General features: G+C 45.1%; 2 protein-coding genes across 2 annotated transcripts in view; one reads left to right on the top strand and one right to left on the bottom strand.

Annotated features, from left to right (window-relative positions):
- LOC137416116 (carnitine O-palmitoyltransferase 2, mitochondrial-like) overlaps positions 1-19,779 on the top strand; it is a 1,201,140-nt gene that overhangs the window by 62,877 nt on the left and 1,118,484 nt on the right. The window contains exons 2-4 of the mRNA XM_078769788.1: positions 3,434-3,552; positions 15,683-15,850; positions 19,381-19,461. Of these exons, the coding sequence (XP_078625914.1) occupies positions 3,509-3,552; positions 15,683-15,850; positions 19,381-19,461 (293 nt within the window). The 5' untranslated portion in view covers positions 3,434-3,508. The remainder of the gene's footprint in view (positions 1-3,433; positions 3,553-15,682; positions 15,851-19,380; positions 19,462-19,779) is intronic.
- The window catches only part of LOC144889489 (uncharacterized), an 880,122-nt gene that overhangs the window by 738,891 nt on the left and 121,452 nt on the right, over positions 1-19,779 (bottom strand). The gene's annotated exons all lie outside the window — the stretch shown is intronic.

The following is a 19,779-nucleotide window of genomic DNA, read 5'->3' as shown; positions in this document are numbered from 1 at the left end:
AGGAGCATGTGTATATGGGGAAGGTGACGCTTTTGCGTTTCCTTCACCATCACGTAAGCGTCCACATGCCCCAAGATGTCATGCTTGAGGATGTCTGCGAGGAGTGCTTCCACCTTCATATGAAACACCCGGGCGATGATATCAGGTCTTGCATTGGGGGGCTGACCCTCAAAAACCGATTCTTTAATTTCTGGCCACTTTGGGTTGCAGGTGAATGTTAGGAAAAAGTCTGGCTTTCCCTTGACTCGGACTAAAGCCATTGCATCCTGAAACTCTTTGGCCTAACGTGGCGACCCATAAATAGACGGTGGCAGAATGGTGAGGCGTCCAGGTAGCACCTCAGCATCACTGTTCAACGCATCAACGATGATCTTATACTTTTCTGCCTTAATTGACTTCTGGTTGCAGCGAATCCAAGTGAGACGGTGTGACTCAATTTTTGCCATCATGTCGCATACGTACTGCTGTGTCAACCTTCCACCACGAAGCAGTAGATTGAAGTGATGAGTAGGATCACGTACTTGTAGATGGTAGCGGTAGAAAGTTGTTGGCGTTGTCCCTGCCAACTCAGTGTGGTACCCCTGAGAGCCGCAGGGTAGCAGAAGTATGTATGATAGTGGGTCATACGCTGGATGCATGGCGTCTATTGTCTGTAAACCTCCCCCTCTGAGGTGAACAGCGACTGCCAGCCTTCCAAACTGCTCAGTTGTTATTGCCCCTGGAGCAATGACAGCCACATCGCTGTCTGGGGAGGGAAGGTTGACGGTACCATGATGAAGGTCTCGGCGCCGCGTGCGACCTGTTAACACAATATTCAGTTCATTGGCGCTATCATTATGAACCACATACTCAATGGCTGATTTGAATTGCTGGACGTATGGGTTGCACTCATGAATGGCCTGTTGTGCTCTTAGCAAAAACTGCTCATTCAGGCCACTGTTCGAGGTGTGGGCACGACGATAATCCAGCTCATGGGCTGGATCGTGAAAGTAGATCTGAGCAAAGCGGGGGGTACAACCCAGATCGGCAAGAGGAGCACCAATGTAATGGTAAACCTTACCTTGTATGCGCACTCCAGGATTGAAGCCAGGCATACGTATCTCTCGGACACCGATACTTGCCATTGCCAGCGCGTTGTTGTACTGTTTCGCGTGCTTCACAAAGGCCTGGCTAAGGAAAAGGCTTTTAATAGCATCTGGAGGATGTGATGGAATTGAACCGGGTTTTGGATTCGTAGGATCATGCATAAGATCGACCTTGCCGTGGTTGCAGCAAAATCCTCTTCTCTCCTCATTCCACACCAAAGCAGCACAATGCGAGCATTTAGTGCATTGAAATATTGAGGTCCTGCTCAGCGCGTGCCTGTACTCACCATGAAGTACCTCTCGGAAGAAATCGGTATCATCGTATCGAGCAAGGTTGCGATTGTCATGGCGAGCCTGCTCTAGTCTCACACGGTGTACAGCCTGATGGTGCAGGGCATCCCTAACTTGCCGGTCTTCTCGCTGGTGAGGGATTTCTTCTGCACGACGACTTGTTATGCGTCGAGTGTTGTCTGCCACGCGAGCAGTCCGTTCTTCATCCGTTTCTTCTGCACGACGACTTGTTATGCGTCGAGTGTCGTCTGCCACGCGAGCAGTCCGTTCTTCATCCGTTTCTTCTGCACGACGACTTGATATGCGTCGAGTGTTGTCTGCCACGCGAGCAGTCCGTTCTGCATCCGTTTCTTCTGCACGACGACTTGTTATGCGTCGAGTGTCGTCTGCCACGCGAGCAGTCCGTTCTTCATCCGTTTCTTCTGCACGACGACTTGTTATGCGTCGAGTGTTGTCTGCCACGCGAGCAGTCCGTTCTTCATCCGTTTCTTCTGCACGACGACTTGTTATGCGTCGAGTGTCGTCTGCCACGCGAGCAGTCCGTTCTTCATCCGTTTCTTCTGCACGACGACTTGTTATGCGTCGAGTGTTGTCTGCCACGCGAGCAGTCCGTTCTTCATCCGTTTCTTCTGCACGACGACTTGTTATGCGTCGAGTGTCGTCTGCCACGCGAGCAGTCCGTTCTTCATCCGTTTCTTCTGCACGACGACTTGTTATGCGTCGAGTGTTGTCTGCCACGCGAGCAGTCCGTTCTTCATCCGTTTCTTCTGCACGACGACTTGTTATGCGTCGAGTGTTGTCTGCCACGCGAGCAGTCCGTTCTTCATCCGTTTCTTCTGCACGACGACTTGTCACGCGCGTAACGTCGCGTGTCAGGCGAGCAGCACGTTCTTCGTCAGATTCCATTGCGCGTGCACGCCGTGCAGCTTCGTTCCTTCGTTCTCGTAAACGACGACTCGATTGGGGCATTGTATAATAGATAATAGAACAGATAATAGAATAGAATAGATAGATAGAATAGATAGATATAACAATAAGACAGTGGGAAGATACAATCGAGACAGTAAGTCGGCACTTTCGTAAGGCCGGAAGTGAAGGCCTCACTGTCCGGAAGTTCGCATGTCGCAGTTACGATTATTCGCCATTTAGTGTTAATAATGCCCAATTATTCAATTAGCGCCAACGTATTTTGGCTGTTTGCAATTTAAGCGCAAGGAATCAATCAATTCAATAAAAAAAATGAAAAGGAAAAACACGCAACAACGTGTCCCGTGATTGGCTACGGGAAGTGAGGTCTTTGGCTGATGGGTGATTGGCTGCCGGAGGAAGGTCGTATATCGCAGTTACGATGAATCGCAAATTCGTTTTTATTAGTTTTAAAACATAGTTTAACGCCAACATAGCGCCAACATAGTTTGCAAACGTGAAATAAATGAATACGCTCTCAAATGTGCCATCCGAGGCAGAGTGTGTCCGCCACGTTCGGCACACGCGATAGTTCGCTGCTCTCTGATTGGTTGAATCGTTTTTTGGACATAGCTCGGTAAGTAATTGTCCGATTAATATGAAACCTTGAAAAGGCACATCCTCGGGTCCCCAGCAATTTACCTGGCAAGTTAAAAGTATATCGGACCCGTGGTTGTCGAGAAACAGCGGTCACAGACAAACAAACGTACAAACGTACAAACGTACAAACGTACAAACAGAGATTACTGGAATTATAGATAGATAAGACCAATGGTTGCAGAAAAAAATCATATTTATTCTGTTTGGACAAACAGATAAACAAACAGACAGACAAACGGAGTCAAGTGCAATACCCTCTCTTCTGGCGAGGGTATCAAACAAAGTTTTAGTGTCAGTGTGTATGGGAAGGTCAACACAGGCAATGATAACCAGGGGTGGATCCAGACCGTCTTCCCAGTCAAACGTGAGAATGCATGAGAGAGCGTCGAAAACCCGAAGGTTTTCTGGGCCATATTAAAGGCGGGCCCCAAACTCCAAACAAGCCGCAGCTCAGAGGTTGGACCGTTTGTAACTGTATTTTGTACTTTCAGATTTTCTTCTGAATCATACATTCTGAAAGCAAGACGTGCAAGAGGGAATTTGTTTGCAGCTGATAGAAAATTGAAATGTCAAGAAATTCCTTTTACTTTGGGATTTTGAAGAAAATGATGTGAGTTTATTGATAATTATTTGAACTCATTTTACTTCTTGATCTTCATTACTGTTTCTATAATATGCGGAAACTGGGTTATCTTGTGATCACAAACCCTTGCTGTATACTGTGCTTGTTTCTGGGGTTGACTTAACCATCCGTGACAGCATATTTGCTTTTAGCACATGAGATTTCTTCTTTTCATGATAGGTACTTTAAAGTATAACCTTTGATGGGCCTAATGGCCTCCTCTTGTGTTAAAGTTCCTCGTAGCTCATTTACTCTTCGCGAAGGACACCGTGGGATATTTAACGTCCACCAACTAATACCGGTAGATGGGATTCCCACTTGGACGGCCCACACATTGATGAATCAATCACCATGGTTCCTTGAAAGGGAACTCATATTTATTGATGTAATTCACTTATTTATTCAATGATGCTTCTCTGCAGCCACAAATGGTAAGTCAATTGCATCTGTAAACATCTTTATGTTTGCAATGATCTAATAGCACTTTTAACGGCCCAAATTATTCCTACCTTTTTGTGAGGTCACCAGGGGAAACATTTAACTCAGATCGTTTAGGAACCAGCAGCCAGGCCTGACATTGAATGAAAGTGAAAGGAATTTTTAATTTGGCCAGGGTGATGGTGATAACTTGTCCGCTTTTCAGGAAGTCAACATAGGATGTTTAACATCCATAGACTATGGCCTGCAAACCAATATTCCCTCTCAACTTCATACTGATGTGCAGTGCTACCAGAAAGTATTCAAACCAAACCCCATGACTTTGTCACATTTTGTTGTGTTACAACCAGAATTTAAAATCGATGCATTGAGTTATTTTTATGATCTACACATAATACCACTTAACGTCAAAGTGGAATGCCTTGAGTCAATAGGGCTTCAACCCCTTTGCTTCAACACTCCAAATTGAGCTCACGTGCATCCAATTTTCTTTGATCATCATTGGGATGCCTCTACAACTTGGTGGAGACCACCTGTGGCCAATTCAATTGATTGGACATGATTTGGAAAGAAACACACCTTTCTATATGAGGTCCCACAGCTAACAGTGCATGTCAGAGCAGAAACTCCACCATGAAGTACAAGGAACTGTCCACATAACTTCGAGATAGAATTGTGAGAAGGCATAGATCTGGGGCAGGGTATAAAACAATTTCTAGTGATGAAAGTTCCCAAGAGCACAGTGAGCTCCATCATTAAGAAATGGAAAGAATACACCGGTCAACAAAATTTTTAAAGTGTTATGGTTCTAGTATATTTTGGGGTGATTCTAACCAACATGAACCTGTAGAATTCGATTATGATATCCAATTGTCACGAGCACATCCAGTTTTTGAAAACCAGTACACCATAGGAATATCAGCGACAGCCGAAATTCGTCTTGTACCCACTAATCAGGATTTTGTAACGAGACTATCTGAGCTGGAAAGCGTTGCTTGGGATAGCTTTGTGGCTCTTGCTAACAGTTACCTTGGAAATTTTCAAGCACCAAATTATGAAGAGCTTGTGGACAAGATGTTGAAGAGTTACCAGGCGCTCGGTGCTCGAATGTCACACAAGATGCATTTCTTCCATTCTCATCTGGTCTTCTTTACACAAAATCTTGGCGATGTCAGTGATGAACATGGAGAAAGGTTTCACCAGGAAATTGCCATCATCGAGACTCGATATCAAGGCCGATTCAATCCAAACATGATGGGCGACTACTGTTGGACTTTACAAGTGATTGCTCCGACAAACGCAAAAGTAAAGTTCAGAAGCACTTTTAATGTGATGTAAATAAAAACATAAAGTTAATATTATTTTTGGAGATTTACATTTTTTTATGTGATGTAAATAAAAACTTTAAGTTCATATTATTTTTTGTGATATTTTATAAAGTTCACATTATTTTTGGAGATTTACATTTTTTTATGTGATGTAAATAAAAACTTTAAGTTCATTTTTTTTTTGTGATATTTTATAACGTTCATATTATTTTTGGAGATTTACATTTTTTTATGTGATATAAATATAAACTTTAAGTTCATATTTTTTTTGTGATATTTTATAACGTTCATATTATTTTTGGAGATTTACATTTTTTTATGTGATGTAAATAAAAACATAAAGTTCATATTCTTTTTTGTGATATTTTATAAAGTTCATATTATTTTTAGAGATTTACATTTTTTTATGTGATGTAAATAAAAACTCTAAGTTCATATTATTTTTTGTGACAATAAATAGACTTATTGAGACTTTTTTTTTTTTTTTTTTTTTTTTTTGTATACAAGATCGAGGCTCGTGAAAGAGCGAACATTAATCACACAGAAAGACAAACAGACACATAAAACAAATAACATCTAGTCTAGTAGGAAGACTAGGTCCCTCTGCACCCCCGGAGATATACTTCTAATCAGTGTTTCTAGATTGGACAAAATGTGTAGAAAATGACTAGCTATGGCCCCAAGCTGAAAAAATGTCCCACATACCATTTTTATGCAAATTACTGCTGCAAATTTTATGCAAAATTATGCAAATTTTATGCAAATTTTTGATGAGGAGTAGAGTTGAGGGGTCTTTGAGGGCTTCATCGAGGTGCTCTCGGTTGCAAGACTGGGTCATTCTGAGAAGCACAGCAGGGTCAGAGATCATGATGTTCTCCTCCTCAGTGAATCTCTCCATCAACAGCCTCTCCATTGCCTCACACACTGTTTTGAGGCAAAAGAGGGACTTTGCGTAGGCCTTTCCACTGAGAACACCTTTGAGAGATCCACTTGTTACTAGTTGTGCCTCAAAGAGAATCTCTGCATATCCAGAACCACGCATCTTGTGTCCAGTGAGCATCCCGATGTAGTTCATGGATGTGTGGAAGGGTCCAATCGTTACTACATGACTAGCAAATTCATTTGGCCAGCGCCAGATGATGGGAAGGGCTTTCATGCAGACACCCAGATCAAATGTATTCAGGACCCATCTCTGACCCACCTCAGCAGTTGCTGCCTCGGAACGCTTCAGTAGCTCACGAACAACTGCGTTGTCTGTGATCGGTTGGTGGATAGGCGTGCAGTAGTCGACTGTTGATTTGCTGGGTGGGGGAGAACCAGTTGCAGAGGTGAAACCCCCTAGCCCAGGCACAGGCTGCAGGCCATTGCCATGCCATGCAGGCACCAGGCACAGACCGATCACAGACAACGCAGTTGTTCGTGAGCTACTGAAGCGTTCCGAGGCAGCAACTGCTGAGGTGGGTCAGAGATGGGTCCTGAATACATTTGATCTGGGTGTCTGCATGAAAGCCCTTCCCATCATCTGGCGCTGGCCAAATGAATTTGCTAGTCATGTAGTAACGATTGGACCCTTCCACACATCCATGAACTACATCGGGATGCTCACTGGACACAAGATGCGTGGTTCTGGATATGCAGAGATTCTCTTTGAGGCACAACTAGTAACAAGTGGATCTCTCAAAGGTGTTCTCAGTGGAAAGGCCTACGCAAAGTCCCTCTTTTGCCTCAAAACAGTGTGTGAGGCAATGGAGAGGCTGTTGATGGAGAGATTCACTGAGGAGGAGAACATCATGATCTCTGACCCTGCTGTGCTTCTCAGAATGACCCAGTCTTGCAACCGAGAGCACCTCGATGAAGCCCTCAAAGACCCCTCAACTCTACTCCTCATCAAAAATTTGCATAAAATTTGCATAATTTTGCATAAAATTTGCAGCAGTAATTTGCATAAAAATGGTATGTGGGACATTTTTACAGCTTGGGGCCATAGCTAGTCATTTTCTACACATTTTTTCCAATCTAGAAACACTGATTAGAAGTATATCTCCGGGGGGTGCAGGGGGACCTAGCCTTCCTACTAGACTAATCGGGAACGGTAGACAAGATGGGGAGAGAGGGGGAAGGACACAAACACAACATTTGAGAGCAGGGACCGAGAGACATGGAGACATCGAGATATCTGTGGGAGGGAGAGGGCTTTGGGGGGGGAGGCATGTGAAGGGGGGGAGGCATGTGAAGGGGGGGAGGCATGTGAAGGGGGGGGGGGTGGGAGAGGTATAAACATATGGACACTGCCAGGATTTCCAGGAAATAAGTTGGAATTTCAAACAAGGTGGATCTGGGGTGAATTAGTGGGGGTAGAAAAGATCAAGGTTATGGATGGGGGAAGATAAGAGATGGTGGTGAACAGCTGTTTTAAAGACCTGGAGGGAGGAGAGGGATTGAAGGGAGTGTGGGAGTTTGTTCCACAGGCGGGAGAAAAGAGGAATGAAAGAGTGAAGGTGAGCAGAGAGCCGAGATTTCGGCAGTTTAACCATCAGAGGGTTGCTGGCAGATCTTGTGCGACCTGTAGGAATATTTGGGGGACAGAGCACAGAGAGAGCTGGGGGAGCAAGGCCGGAGAGGAGTCGGTAGAAGACAGAAAGACCACCTACCTGCCTGCGGTGAGTGAGTGAAAGGCCCTCAGAGATAGCTTCATCGCGGGAGATTCCAATGATTTTGAAAGCTTTGGATTCAACAGCGTGAAGCCGAGCCAGGTGTGAGGCAGGAGCACCAGCCCATAGAGGAGAACAGTATTCCATTGAGCTGCGGATGAAAGCCTTGTATGTGGTGAGGAGCTCAGGTGTGCCGAGGAAGGACTTCGCACGACGGAGGATGCCCAGTCGGCGACTGCCTTTGGAGGCCAGCTTGGAAATGTGGTTTTCCCAAGAAAGATCATGGCAGATAGTGAGACCCAAAAGCTTGAGTGACAGAACTTCTTGGAGAGGATTGTTGAGAAAGTAGATGGGAGGGTTGTCCAGTCGATCTTTTCAGAGAGACATAGTAAGAGAGTGAGATTTGGCAGGATTGAAAGACATGTTCCACTTGTTTGACCAGTCTGTGATTTTGTCCAGGTCTTCAGAGAGTGAGGAGGCTGCAGACTGCCGATCTGAGGGAAGAGGAATGGAGCGGCAGAGAGTGGAGTCATCAGCAAAGAGATAGAGAGGATTTTCCAGAGAGTCAGAGAGATCATTGATAAAGACCAGAAAAAGCACAGGGCCCAGCACACTTCCTTGGGGAACTCCAGCCTGAACAGGAAGGGGAGATGAGAGAAATCCATTCAGGGCCACACGTTGACTACGACCAGAGAGGAAGTCCGCAAGCCATGCATGGAGATTTCCATGGATACCATAGGAGGAGAGTTTGGTGAGCAGAGCTGGGTGCCAGACCGTATCAAAGGCCCTTGATATGTCAAGGGAGACAGCTCTGATTTCCTGTTTGGCATTGAGGACCTCCATCCATTGTTGAGACAGCAGAAGCAGCATGTCCAGAGTAGAGTGACCTGGTCTGAAACCAAATTGATGATCAGAGATCAAGCCATTGGAGAAGAGGAAAGATTTCATATCCGAAGCAATGATGGATTCCATGACTTTGCTGATAATTGGGAGCAGGCTGATTGGTCTGTAGTTGCAAGGATCTGTTTTTGCACCTTTTTTGTGTAAAGCGGTAATGTTAGCTGATTTCCAGGATGCTGGCAGATGACCTTGAGCAAAAGATAGGGTGAAAAGAACAGAGAGAGGGTGAGATAGAGCGGCAGAGCAGGATTTTAGGACCCGTGGGCTGATGCCGTCTGGTCCAGTTGCAGAATCAGAGTCGAGGTTTGACAAAAACTCCTCCACCTTGTCAGGAGAGAAGGACACAGAGTCCAGGAGCAGTTGGGTTCGACTGGGAAAGGTGGGAACAGAGAGAGATGGGTTTGGGACTAAGGATTTCGAGGCGAACACAGAGTTGAGGCATTCGGCTTTGTCACGTGCGATGTCAACTGTGTGGCCATTTGAGGTAAGGGAGGGGATGGAGGGGGAACAAACACCAGAAACGGATTTGCCAGACGCCACCAGGATTTGGAGGAAGGAGACAGGTTTGAGAGTTCATTCTTGAGTGAGGAGAGATAGTGCTTCCTGGCACTCCTGAGGGTAGACACACACTTGTTCCGAGCTTGGTGGAAGGAACTGAGATTTCCTTCAGTTGGATTAGCCTTCCAAGAGGCAAAGGCAAGTTGTTTCAGGGCAACTGCCTCACCACAAGATTCAGTGTACCATGGACGGGAGGAAGGGTAAGACAATTGAAGGCGAGATGGGATAAATCTGTGCATGAGAGAGATCAGTTTGCTTTGGAAGAATTCCCAGGAAGAATTGATGTCAGAGGCAGTGGAGATGGGAGACCAATCCAGACGATTGATGGCTGCTTGAAGACCGTCCCAGTCGGCCTGAGTGAAATGCCAGACTCGTCGACGCTGAGGAGGCTCTCTGAGAATGGCCAGAGAGATGTCCACTTTGACAAGCACATGATCAGAAGAACCGATTGGAGCAGAAGAAGAGCAGCAGACATTAGCAGGGAAGTTTGTCATAACCAAGTCTAGAAGAGAAGATACTCCATTGGCTGAGATCCGGGTCGGGAAATTGACAGATTGTGTCAAACCCAGTGAGTCACAGAAGTCCTTTGCTGAGGTGCCATGACTAGTGAGAGAGGAACCCACACCCAACCAGGTGGCATGATGACAGTTGAAGTCACCACATATGAGGAAGAGAGAGTTGGGAGGAGTGGATAGAAGTTGGTCCATGTTGTCAGACAGTGAAATGTAGATGGAGTCATCACTGTTTGGGGGACGGTACAGAACACATATGAACAAAAGGTGGGAGCGGAGAGGAAGCCGTAACCAGAGGTACTCCTGCGGGTGAGGAGGAAAGAGAGCAGTGCAAGGAGAGTGAGGAAGAGAGTTTTTGACAAAGATAGCCACCCCACCACCAGGCCGAGGCTCAGGTCTATCATACCGGAGGAGGGAGTAACCAGGAAGAGATATTAAGGAATCAGAGACATCTTGAAGGAGGAAAGTCTCTGTTAAGCAGATCAAGTCTGGATTGTCAGAAGCAACCTGTATGGAGAGATCAGTCAGGTTTCAGCGAAGGCCCCGGATGTTTGAGGTCCATACCGTTAATGAAGAGAGAGGCGGAGCATCGGGTACAGGACAGGGGAGGGGAGGAGTAGGGTAAGATGAAGGATGAGAGGGGGAGGTAGGGAGAGCAGTTGATAGTGTTTCAGATGTTGCAGAAGAGTTCCAAGAAAGGGAAGGATGAGGAGGATGAAAGGTTTGCTGGTGACGGGATGCGGCACAGTGAGGGGTTGTTTGAGGGGGGGCAGAGGAAAGTAGAAGGTTTGGGGGGGTGGAGGTATGAGATAGAAGGGAGACGAAGTGGGGAGGAGGCAGCTTGGAGGAGGAGGGGGGAGGAGAGAGAATTGGAGAGGAATGGTATGGGGGGAGAATTGAATGGGAGGGATTGGGGGGGAGTTTTGAAGGGGAGGAGTGAGGGGGGAGTTTAGGAGGGGAGGGGCAAGGGGGGAGTTTTGGAGGGAAGGGGAAAGGGGGGAGATCAGGAGGGGAGGGGCAAGGGGGGGATTAGGAGGGGAGGGGCAAAGGGGAAGTTTAGGAGGGGAAGGGCAAGGGGGGAGTTCAGGAGTGGAGGGGCAAGGGGGGAGTTTAAGAGTGGAGGGGCAAGGGGGAAGTTTCGGAGTGTAGGTGCAAGGGGGGGGGATTTGGATGGGAGGGGCAAGAGGGGAGTTTAGAAAGTGGATGATTAATAAAAGACGAACATTGATAACAAATTGGGTTTGTTGTGATTTTCAAGTTAGCAATCCGGTTCAGGATGATGGAGGAGGGATGGAATGAATGTGAATTTAGACCATGTAGTAAGGGAGACGTATAAGATATTGAATTTCTTTTTTTTGAAGTGGAATGAGTTGGAGAGGAAATTGAGAAAAGCCTTTTAAATAGGAAGAAAAACAGCATGTTGTAATATACCACTGAATAAAAAACAGAAGGGGAAAGGTTAAACATATTTAAAAATATTTAAACAGAACTATGAACAATCTTATATGCACAAAAATACCAACGGGGGGAGAGCCGAGAGGGACCACCACGAGTCACGTGAACAGGGCAAACGGTGGATGGCAAGGAGATAATGGGGGTGGGGCGAACAGCACACCTGGACAGAAAATACAGGATGAGACAACAGTACACGTGGAGAAAATAAAATAAATGTTTTTGGTTTTTTTTGTTTTTTTTGGGGGGTGGGGGGGGGGTGGGGATTTAGAACGTTAGACAGTATTATGTTCGGGGTAGAAGGGAAAAAACCAAGAGCCAAGCAAAACACACTTAAGTTAACAAAACACCGACGGGGGTACAACTACAAGGCCACACACGAGGAGCAGAAAACGATTAATTAATTACGAGTTACAGGAAATTCAAACCAAAACTAACTATAATCAAACAATATCACATGGACGATAAAATAACGAATTGAAATTTGACAATCTATCTGGGGAAATGGGGGAGAAACACGTGGTCGAAGAACGAACGAACGAATAAGAATGAATAAACGAATGAGCACAGAGAAGGTAGTCTTTTTTTTTTGTTTTTTTGAGTTGAGATTTACATAAGGAAGTAGGCTTTGGGGTGGAAAGACTGCGAAAACAGAGAACGAAAGTTATTGGATCACAAACGACAGGCGCTGAGAGAAAAACAAAGCCTCAAGGTTGTACAGTGTACACTGTACAGGGCCTCGAGACGACACGAATTAACGCGATTTTCAATACAGGTATGAAAGATTTGCACCGAAAAATCTTTGACGGGACAATATACGTACATACACCATAAAAGAAATACAGTTATAACGAAAATACAAATTGGAACAATGACTTAACTTCGATTTCGATGGAGACCTGCGAAAAAACGAACCGTCGCCAGCAAGACCGGAAACGGAGGACTTAATCAAGAAATTCACATTCTCTAAAGATTTTTTCCACACTTATGATGTACTACGTCAAGGTTACGTGATAGCGAAATTTTAAGGTCATATTCGGATTCCTGGGCACCAAATTAGTTAGAAACAGTTGAAAATAAGTCAGAACCAATTTGGCTGTTGACCAGTGATATGGAACTAACAAGACTCTTCCTAGAGTTGGCCGTCCAACCAAACTGAGCAACCGGGCAAGAAGGAATTTGGTCAGGAAGGTGATCAAGAACCCAACGAACACTGACAGAACTAAAGTTCCTTGTTTGAGATGGGAGAACCTGCAGGAAGGACAACAGTCTCTGCAGCACATCACAAATCTCGGCTTTATGGGAGGGTGGCCAGACAGAAGCCACTCCTGAGAAAGGCACATGACAGCACACCTGGAGTTTGCAAAAAGGCACGTGAAAAATTCTGAGAGCAGAAGGCAAAACATTCCGTGGTCTGATGAGGTGACAATTGTCTGGAGATAAAGCAAGCACAGCTCATCACCCAACTAACACCATCCCTTCTGTGAAGCATGGTGCTGGCAGCATCATGCTATGGGGATGTTTCTCAGTGGCAGAGATTGGGAAACTTGTAAGGATAGAGGGATACAATGAATGGAGCCAAAAACAAGCAAATCCTTGAGGTGAACCTGCTTCAGAGTGCAAAAGACCTTAGACTGCAGCGAAGTTTACGTTCCAACAGGAAATTTACCCAAAACACACAGCCAAAACAACACTGGAATGGCTTTAGAACAATAATGTGAAAGTCCTCTGGCTCAGCCAAAGCCCAGACATGAATCTCATTGAGAATCTGAGGAAAGACTTGCAGATTGCTGTTCACCAACGCTCCCCATCCAACTTGACAGAGTCTGGGCAAATCTGCAAGGACGAATGGGAGAAACTCCCCAACTCCAGATGTGCAAAGATGATGCAGACATACCCAAGAAGACTCGAAGCTCTAATCACTGGCAAGGCGATTCCACGAAGTATTGACTCAGGGGAGCTGAATACTTATGTAAATTAGTTTAGAAGTAAATTACTTTGTTAAAATTTCTAATAAAAAATTCCTCTGCATTATGAGATATTGGTGGATCAGTGGCAAAACTCTCAATTTAATCTATTTTAAATTCAGCCTGTAAACACAACAAAATGTGAAAAACATGAAGGGGTGTGAATACTTTCTGAAAGAACTGCTAAGACAAATCCTTCCAAAACCTTTTGTGATATCGCGCCAACTGTATTTTTGTTTTTGGCTCTCTCAATGGTGAAGAATCACATATAAATTCTCGTATCTAGTTCCGGATCCTGGTCATCAAAATATATATATTTTAAATATCTTACTCACAGTCAGACAGACAAACAGAAATATATATACAGACTTGGCATTTAATCTGGAATATATTTTTTGTGGGGGTGAACTTACTTTTCAAGATGATTTAGAACCAAAAGTTCATTCGAATTATGTTGAAATTATTCTAGATTTTGTTAATGTGACCTTTAAAAGAAACAAAAACCACATTTGACATTTTGAAGTAAATAAATTGATCCTTGAAAGTGATGTAAACTGATATCGAACTCAATTCATGGACAGTACTGTGTTAAACTTCTGTACGTTTTCCAGAAGTATCTCTTTATTTTGCACATTAGCCAAAAAAAATTTCAACAAAAACAAAAGTTAAATTATGACTGGGATTACGGACAGTAAAATTACAGTTCAGTACTTCGTGTAACCCCCACGAGCATTCAGGAGGGCACGTACACGTCGAGGCATGCTGTTCACAAGATTTGCCAAGGTTTGGTTCAGGAATCGCTTGCCATGCAGTGAAAATAGCCTGCTGCAATTCATGCACAGATGTCGGCTGCTGGTCCAAGATGTCGATTTGACGCGTTAATTCTGCCAACAAGTTCTCTATCGGATTCATATCCGGGGACATGGCAGGCCACTCCATATGCTCTCCACCACGGTCAGCAAGAAAGTGTTGCATCATGCGAGCACGATGAGGCCGTGCATTGTCATCTTGGAAGACAAAGTTTCCTCGAAAGGCTGCACGAGCAAATGGAAGCAATGTTTCTCCCAGAATGGCCCTGTATATGAACTGGTTCAGGTTCCCATTCAGAACAACCAGGTCAGTTTTTCCCCCTGCATGAAAAGCAGCCCAAACGGTCACCCCACCACCTCCAGCTTGGACTTTTGGCCCAATACAATCTTCATTGTAGGCTTCATGCACTTGTCTGCACACTCGGTTGCGGCCATCTTGACGATAGACCAGAAATCTAGACTCGTCACTGAAGGTCACGTGATTCCAGTGTCCTGACTGCCATTGACGGTGCTCTCTGGCCCACTGCAATCGACGCTGGTGGTGTTGTCTGGTCAGGCCTGGCTTTCTCAGGGGATGCCTGACACGATAGCCTGCTTGAACCAGTCGTTGGTTGACTCGCCTTCTGGATACAGGCACATTTGTCAGTTGCTGCCACTCAGCCCGAAGCCGATTATCTGACTTGGTACGGCCATTGCAGACTAACCGGTGCAGCTGGCGATCATCTCTCCTTGTGGTTCTGCGGGGACGTCCTGGCCTCGGTATTGGAGTAGGGACACCCCTCTGAGCATTTCGTTTCAGGATCTTTGACACCTGACCTTGAGTGATGCCATACTGCCGAGCAATAGCACGCTGTTTCATGCCAGAATTTCGTAAAGCCGCCACTCCATGACAAACAGCATTGTCGAGTTGACGGACCATCTCCAGAGGAAGCGGCAATAACTTTTGTAGATGTGCAGCAGTTGTTTTCCACTAATACAGATTGCAACAACCCTTATATACACGATTGTGAAGCCAATCGTCAAATGTACCTGTCCTTACATTTTGTCACGCCACCTGTGATATAATCCTGTTGTTGACTTCTTGCTGCGAAAGACGATCAGTGATATGGTTCTTTTAACAAATAAATCACCGAAGCGTGAAAGAAACTCACCAGATTGATATACTGAGTTCAGAAAGTAAACCCAAGTCAAGAAAAAAAAAAATTCCATATTAAATGCCAAGTCTGTAGTAATAATTTTCAAATCATCAGAAAACGTAAATAACCGTACATGGAAGGAGCACACAAGCAACAACAACCACAACCATGAAGACAGCAGCAACAACAACTCAGTTATAAAAGTTCCTTCTTTCACGTGTTTTACATCATTTTGCATTCTCATTGAGACTCACAGGTAGATATGCAATGTGTTTGTAAAGTGCACCATGCTGCCTTTTGATTAAATATGTCAGTAAAGCAATGGGTATAGGTACTGATAGTTGATACGATTCCCTTACTGCTCCAGGAACTGGTCATTGGTACGACGGGCAACAATTCACAAACATTTTTCCTGTGACTGCAATCCATCCTGGAGCAGATACCTGTCGACTATGTCTCAAGTTGAGGATCCTAGCTACCATCTGTTGTCAATGAGAAACCAGAAAATGTCACACCTTCAGGAGAAGCTACCCAGGTGGGGAAATTGTTGACACATGAAGCTTTTTCCAGGTCTATTTTGATGGAACAGGTAAGAAAACAAAGTGCACTAGATTCAAAATTTCCAATTCCTGTGATTTAAGACATATCTGTACTCAGAAGCAGAATATCAACTTTTGGTTCCTGATGTTTGCCCCGACCTCTGTAACAGGTTGTCATTATCAAGTGAGGTGTGTGTTCCAGGCAACCAGAAACTTGTAGTTATAAACTGTCTCATCTATCCACAGTGCATTCAGAAAGTATTCAGACCCCTTCACTTTTTTCACAGTTTGTTATGTTGCAGCCTTATGCTGAAATCGTTTGAATTCGTTTTTTCCCTCATCAATCTACACTCAATACCCCATAATGACAAAGAGAAAACAGGATTTTAGAAAGTTTTGCAAATTTACTAAAAAGAAAAAACTGAAATATCACATGACAAAAGTATTCAGACCCTTTGCTATGACACTTAAAATTTAGCTCAGGTGCCTCCCATTTCTCTTGATCAGTGGTGTAGTCTACGTGATACGTAGGTATACGCCGTATACCCACTAGGAAAGGTCCAGGATTTCCGTATACCCACTTAAAAATGCATGAGGATACGTAACAACATAGTTTCGTTACGTGTAGATGCATACTGTATGCATTAGTGAGTGTGGTGGTGCTTATGGGGTGTCGCTTCAGGACGGGTGACTATGAGGCTGGAAGGGAAAAATCACAGTATACCCACTACAAAAAACTGGACTACACCACTGCTCTTGATCATCTTTGAGATATTTCTACACCTTGATTGGAGTCCACCTGTGGTAAATTCAATTGAATGGACATGATTTGGAAAGGCACACACCTGTCTGTATAAGGTCTCACAGCTGACAATACATATCAGAGCAAAAACCAAGCCATGAGGTCGAAGGAACTGCCTGCAGAGCTCAGAGACAGGATAGTGTCGAGGCACAGATCTGGGGAAGCCTTCAAAAAAAAATTCTGCTGCATTGAAGGTTCCCAAAAGCACAGTGGCCTCCATAACTCTTAAATGGAAGAAGATTGGATCAACCAGGACTCTTCCTAGAGCTAGCCGCCTGGCCAAACTGAGCAATCGGGGTAGAAGGGTCGTGGGAATCGAGGTGACCAAGAACCCGATGGTCACTCTGGCTGAGCTCCAGAGATCCTGTGTGGAGATGGGAGAAACTTCCAGAAGGACAACCATCACTGCAACACTCCACCGATCTGGGCTTTATGGCAGAGTGGCCATAAAGGCAGTTTCACGAGATTTGCCAAGGTTTGGACAGGAATCGCTTGCCATGCAGTGACAATAGCCTGCTGCAATTCACGCACAGAGGTCGGCTGCTGGTCCAAGTGGTCGATTTGATGCATTAATTCTGCCCACAAGTTCTCCATCGGATTCATATCCGGGGACATGGCAGGCCACACCATATGCTCTACACCTCGGTCAGCAAGAAAGTGTTGGATCATGCGAGCACGATGAGGCCGTGCCTTGTCATCTTGGAAGACAAAGTTTCCTTGAAAGGCTGCACTAGCAAATGGAAGCAATGTTTCTTCCAGAATGGCCCTGTACTTGAAGTGGTTCAGGTTTCCATTCAGAACAACCAGGTCAGTTTTGCCCCCTGCATGAAAAGCAGCCCAAACGATCACCCCACCACCTCCAGCTTGGACTCTTGGCACGATACAATATTTGTTGTAGGCTTCATGCAATTGTCTGTGCACTCGGACGCGGCCATCGTGACGATAGACCAGAAATCTAGACTCGTCACTGAAGATCACATGATTCCAGTGTCCTGGCTGCCATTGACGGTGCTCTCTGGCCCACTGCAATCGGCACTGGCAGTGTTGTCTGGTCAGGCGTGGCTTTCTCAGGGGATGCCTGGCACGATAGCCTGCTTGAACCAGTCGTTGGTTGACTAGCCTCCTGGATACAGGCACATGTCAGTTGCTGCCACTCAGCCCCAAGCCGATTAGCTGACTTAATACGGCCATTGCGGACTAACCCGTGCAGCTGGCGATCATCCCTCCTTGTGGTTCTGCGGGGATGTCCTGGCCTCGGTATTGGAGTAGGGACACCCCTCTGAGCATTTCGTTTCAGGATCTTTGACACCTAACCTTGAGTGATGCCATACTGCCGAGCAATAGCACGCTGTTTCATGCCGTAATTTCGTAAAGCCACCACTCCATGACAAACAGCATTGTCGAGTTGACGGAACATCTCCAGAGGAAGCGGCAATAACTTTTGGAGACGTGCAGCAGTTGTTTTCCACTAATACAGAACGCAACAACCCTTGTATACCCGACTGTGAAGCCAATCATCAAATGCACCTGTCCGTACATTTTGCCACGCCACCTGAGATAATCCTGTTGTTGACTTCTTGCTGCGACAGACAATCAGTGACATGGTTCTTTTAACAAATAAATCACCAAAGTGTAAAAGAAACTCACCACATTGATATACTGAGTTAAGAAAGTGAACCCAAGTCAAGAAAAAAAAATTATAACATATTAAATGCCATCTGTACATATAAAATAAAGTTTTTGTTTGTTTGTTTGTTTGTTTGTCTGCGCGCACTAATCTCCTGAACGGTGAAAGATAGGAGGAAACCTCTAAAACAAAAAATGTCCGGACGGGCCCCTGGAAAGTTATAGGCTAGGTGGTGAGGGCGGTCGAGGCCCACCTTGGCCGGGCTGGGCTCATTTCGCAATTAAAAGCTGAGCTGAATTATAGTAGTCAATTTTCTATGGCCACGAGTAAAAGCAGAATTACAGTAGTAAATTCATTCAAAAATAAACTAAAAATGTCCGGACGGCCCCCGGGAAGGTTAAAGCAGTCGAGGGCGCTTCGGCCAGGCTGGGCCCATTTCGCAATTAAAAGCTGAGCTGAATTATCATAGTCAATCTTCTACGGCCGCAAGTAAAAGCTGAATTATCGGAGTCAATCTTCTATGGCCGTGAGTAAAAGCTGAATTATCGTAGTCAATCTTCTACGGCCGCGAGTAAAAGCTGAATTATCGTTGTAAATTCATTCAGAAAGAACCTGGGCAACTCCGGGTGCTTTCGGCTAGTTTATAATAAGAGGTTCGGGTGGGTTTGGTGAGGTTAGGCTAGGTTTCGATTTGGTTTGGTTTGGTTTGGTTTGGTTAAGGTGTGTCTTTGTGTGTTTGTCTGTGTGTGTGTGTGTGTGTGTGTGTGTGTGTGTGTGTGTGTGTGTGTGTGTGTGTGTGTGTGTGTGTGCGCTCTGCATGCTTTATTTGTTTATATGTCCCCTATCTCTCCTTCCTTTCCTTCTCATTTTTGTCTATGGAGGGGTGAATCTTGCAAATAGTTTTTGTAGGGATCACCTTGCTGCATCTGGAATGGGTTTGAAGGTGGAGGAGAAGATGAAACCCGAATCCGATCCAGGTTCCTCCTGATGACTCCATCTTGGTCTTTTTGTGTTCCTACTCATACTCCAGTGCTGTATTTGGTCAATTATTTGAAACTTGAAAATTACAATTAATGATGTGTATTTATGTGTTGCAGATTACCTGTTCCAAGGCTGGAAGATACCATCCGGCGGTACCTCAAAGCACACCGGGCGCTGCTTGATGATGACGCATATCGGTAGGTAGATATTTATATATTTTTGAGATGGCACACAAGTCCAAGCCATGCCTGTTTGAAAGTAGAACCAAACCACACCCAATCGTTGAGCATCATACATCCAATCACAGAATCACATGCATGCCTCTGACAACTTATTTTTTGTGCACAAAGTCGAGGCTTATGTAAGAGCTAACACATAAAACACAAAAACATAAATACAAACAAAAACACACATGAACATAATAAATAGAATGTGAGACAAGAGGGGGAGAGAGAGAGGGAAGCACAACGACTGGAATGAACAGGGACATGGGGAGATCTGTGGAAGGGAGAGGG

Source organism: Myxine glutinosa, chromosome 1 (genome assembly GCF_964187855.1).
Source record: "Myxine glutinosa chromosome 1, kmMyxGlut1.1, whole genome shotgun sequence".
NCBI classification, from domain to species: domain Eukaryota; kingdom Metazoa; phylum Chordata; class Myxini; order Myxiniformes; family Myxinidae; genus Myxine; species Myxine glutinosa.
The sequence above is the reverse complement of the archived record's forward strand: the minus strand, read 5'-3'. Positions and strand labels throughout refer to the sequence as shown.